Source organism: Suricata suricatta, chromosome 8 (genome assembly GCF_006229205.1).
Source record: "Suricata suricatta isolate VVHF042 chromosome 8, meerkat_22Aug2017_6uvM2_HiC, whole genome shotgun sequence".
In the NCBI taxonomy this organism is placed as follows: Eukaryota; Metazoa; Chordata; class Mammalia; order Carnivora; family Herpestidae; genus Suricata; species Suricata suricatta.
This window is the reverse complement of record NC_043707.1, coordinates 21,046,052-21,050,095: the sequence shown is the minus strand read 5'-3', so window position 1 is coordinate 21,050,095 and position 4,044 is coordinate 21,046,052. Positions and strand designations below refer to the sequence as shown.

The 4,044-nt window shown below is 56.4% G+C and overlaps 1 protein-coding gene across 1 annotated transcript in view; it reads right to left on the bottom strand.

Annotated features, from left to right (window-relative positions):
* MAPK3 (mitogen-activated protein kinase 3) overlaps window positions 1–4,044 on the bottom strand; it is a gene marked incomplete at its 5' end in the record, with an annotated part of 6,805 nt that extends 2,761 nt beyond the window's left edge. Inside the window, 4 exons of the mRNA XM_029945705.1 lie at window positions 210–326; window positions 493–682; window positions 2,674–2,856; window positions 3,926–4,044. Of these exons, the coding sequence (XP_029801565.1) occupies window positions 210–326; window positions 493–682; window positions 2,674–2,856; window positions 3,926–4,044 (609 nt within the window). The remainder of the gene's footprint in view (window positions 1–209; window positions 327–492; window positions 683–2,673; window positions 2,857–3,925) is intronic.

The following is a 4,044-nucleotide window of genomic DNA, read 5'->3' as shown; positions in this document are numbered from 1 at the left end:
TCTTTCCAGAGCCTAAGAAGCAGCGTCACGTGACTGGGCCGGCGGGGGGGGGGGGGGGGGGGGGGGGGGGGGGGGGGGGGGGGGGGGGGGGGGGGGGGGGGGTGCAGACTTCCTGCATCAAGGTGGTCATGGTCATGCCTGGCTCAGAGGTAGCTCTAGAGCTTTCCAGAACCTGGCCCCTCTCCTTCAGGAGTGGATGGCCCCCTTACCTTGGAGTTAAGCATGATTTCTGGAGCCCGGTACCAGCGTGTGGCCACGTATTCCGTCAGGAAGCCAGTGTGGTCATGCTCAGGGTCAGCAATCCGGGCCAGGCCAAAGTCGCAGATCTGGAAGCCAACCCAGGGTGCTAAGCTCGGTGCTCAAGGCCTCCAAGGCCCAAGCAGTCCTATCACCACACCTCTGCCCACACGGTTCCCTTTGCTGGCGATGTCCTACTCTAGGGGGAAGGCCCCAGACCCATGGGAGGAGGGGACAGGTACCTAATCCTCTGACCTTAAGGTCGCAGGTGGTGTTGATGAGCAGGTTAGAGGGCTTTAAATCCCGGTGGAGCACGTTGGCTGAGTGGATATACTTGAGGCCCCGCAGGATCTGGTAGAGGAAGTAGCAGATATGGTCGTTGCTCAGTTGCTGGCTTTTGAGCAACTTGTATAGGTCTGTCTCCATCAGGTCCTGCACGATGTAGCTGCAGGTGGCACCAGAGACCCCCCACGTGGGGGCAGCAGGTGGCACTTGGTTAAGAAGAACAGGCTCTGGTGACTAGGCTGTGCGTCCCCTTCCAGCTAAGACTCGAGAGATCTGCCAGCCCGTTATCGTGAGCTGGACAAGGCCCGGACTCTGCATCTCAGCAGCGCTGAGCACAAGAACTTCAATTCCGTGGCCTCAGTTTCCCTCCTGGGAGAACAGGGATCATACTTTGCAGGAGGCAGGAGAGCTTCACAGTTAAGAGCAACGCTCTAGAGTTATTCTGCTGCGGTCTGAAACCCTCTCCCCTCCACTGCTCATCGGCCTTAGGACCTCAACCTGTCTGTGCCTCTATTTCCTTATCTTTAAGTCATGGGGATGAATGGTTCTTTAGAGAGTAGTTATGAAGATTTGGTGAGATGACCCATGTAAATCAGCCAGCCCAGGGGCGCCTGGGGGGCTCAGTTGTTAAGCGTCCAAGTTTGGCTCAGGTCATGATCTTAGAGTTGGTGGGTTCGAACCTCGCGTTGGAGCCTGCCTCGGAGTCTGTGTCTCCCTCTCTCTCTGCCCCTCCCCCGCTCATACTCTGTCTCAAAAATAAAGAAAATGTTTTTAAAGATTTAAATAAATAAATAAATAAATCAGCCAGCCCAGAGCCTGGCACGTTGTTGGTGCTCAGCAAACATGAACTAGTACTGCCGTTATAAATGCCAGAGCCATGCGGCTGTTGAGAGGCTTAAATGAGATAGTGTGAACACCATCTGGCATGCAAGAAATGTTTGCTTAAAAATAAATGCCTGCCTTATGGGAATGGTTTGGGCAAGACAAATGAGGAGAAACTCCCAACAGCCTGCTCCTCCTCACAGACTGCCTGGCCATCCATCAGAATTTAAAGGAGTCAATGTCCTTTTGTATTTTAAGATAAAACAAAAGACTAAACATACATAAGTAAATAAATGACATTTGGTGTGTCTCTGAACGAACAAGTCTGGACTATCGTTTAGAATCAGCTTCGAAAGGGCCTTCTGAAAACCTGTGGATCAGCCCTGCTGTTTCAGCAGGCCCAGCAAGATGCAGTGACTTGTTTAAGGTCACACAGCAAGCTGTGGGTGAGTGTGGAGATTTCCTGCCCACAGCTTGTGGTGGGGGCTGCAGATGGTGCAGCGCAGATCCCCACATTTGGGTGGAACAGGGACGAACTGGGGGTGGGTTGGGTGTGGAGAGGTGATGGGTGCTACAAAATGCTAACAACAGAGGCCGGCAGGAAGTGGACGGCAAACAAGGAAAGAAAAGTGGGGGGAAGGGGGAGGGCAACAAAGGCAAGGCTGTCCCTCCCTGGGCAAAGTGCAAGTCCACAGGTGACTGGGGTGAGGCTCTGAGCAGGAAGTCCCAGAGAAAGAAGGACAGTTCTCATCTGGGGGAGGGTAGGAGGCAGCAACAGTAGCACTTGGTTTTAGGCTTTCTGAGGCTCGGTTTGCTCATCTTTGAAATGGAGCTGATGACCCATCTCGTACAGCAGTTGGGAGGCAGCATAGGAAATGTCAAAGTGCTGGGCATGCACTGCAATTGACTCATAGTAGGCCCTCAAAAAAGGGCAGTTTTCTTCCCTCCTGCCTTCCTTCCAGTCTGAGGACCCAGAGAGGAAAGAATCATTGTCTGTCAAAGAAGGACTGACTGTGGGCAGAGGCCAGACCGCGTCACAGACTGGCAGATGTCAAAAGACAAAGCTCCCATAGACAGTGCCCCGCTCTCCCCACCCTCCCCCTAAATGAGGCAGAGCATGGAGAACAGACTTGCCCAAGGCCACACAGCCCGGCTGCAGCAGGCCGCGATTCACCTCGGGCCTCCCAGCCAGTTCTTACACTCTGTGGCCTCTTTCCTGCTGCAAAGTTTCATTTACTGGGAAGAAGGAAACAGAAAGAAAGCCCATGTTCTCCCAAGCCCAGCTGGGAGGTCATGCCTGACGAGCCATATGGCCAAGGTGAAGGATACACATCCCTCATGGCTTCCAGGGTGGGCGCCCGCAGAATGTCCCGGATGCCAATGACGTTCTCATGGCGGAAGCGCAGCAGGATCTGGATCTCCCGCAGTGTGCGCTGGCAATAGGTCTGATGCTCGAAGGGGCTGATCTTCTTGATGGCCACGCGATTCTTGTGCACGTGGTCGTAAGCTGAGCTGAGAGGGCCAGAGAGATGTTGTCGGTGTGGTCTTACACACGGGAGTCCAGGCCTGGGGGCCCCACCCAGGCCTGAGCAGGGAGAGGAGGGAGCAAGAGAGGATTCTGGCCAAGTCATAAACAATGCTGGTTCCTTCCTGCTGCGAAGGCCTGGGATCTCCAGGGAGAAAGCTGGGGACCAGCCAGGCAACCCCTCAGTGACTTCACAAACAGAGGAAGAGACTGACCGCTCACTGACTTCCCCTCTCCTTAATCCTGTCCATTCCACTTGCCCTGACCTCTCATCCTCCCCTATCCAGGATGGGCTCCCTCAACCCAAGACAGGTCCAGGGGGTGGGACATGAGTGGAGGATGTACAGTTGAGGGACACACGTTGAGAAGGAGGGAGTCATAGGAGGGACAGGAAAGAAGGGATGAGGCATAGGCGGGTGTTAGGGCGAGGCACCCGGGCAGGAGAGCTGTTCCCAGACGAACAAAGGCCCAGAGCACACGGGGGTGTGGGGGGGGAATGAGAGAGCTCACAGACCCCTCCTAAAAGTTGCAAGAAGGCCCTCCTGGACCCCTCAAGGCTCACTGGGCCCCTGCCCCAGGCCCAAAGGCCTGCCCCACCCTGTCTAGCCCTGAGCTCTGCTCTTCTCTCCCGAACTCTTTGACAGGCCTTACTGGGTGAATCCAAGACATCCTCTCCCCAAAGTAGGGTCCTTTGCTCGGTCTTCACTAATGGTATCACCTCTCCAAGAATACTTAGTTTCTCCGCCTCATCCCGAGTCCCTAGGGTCCCCAAGGACCCCCCCCCCCAAAGGCCCCACAGCTCCCCCGCGTACACTCGGATGCCCCTCCTTTCGTAACAGAATGGTCGCTTCTACAGCCTCCAAGCCCCCTCCCCTTAGAACGTACGCAGCGCCGCTCTCCCAGAAAGCACCCCAAGGTCCCCCTCCGTGGGACTCCCCCTTCCTCCTGAAGCCCCCCCTCCTCAGGGCACTGGGAGTCTCCCCGGCCCAGAGGGCCCTCGGCATCCCTCCCGGTTCCCCACCCTCAGGAGCCCCCTCCCCCGGAACGCCCCCTCACCTGACCATCCCGTACGCGCCCTCGCCGATGTACTGCAGCTGCGTGTAGCGCGGGCCCACGTCGAACGGCTGTCCCTTCACTACCTCCACCTCTCCCGAGACCCCCAGGGCGACCCCATC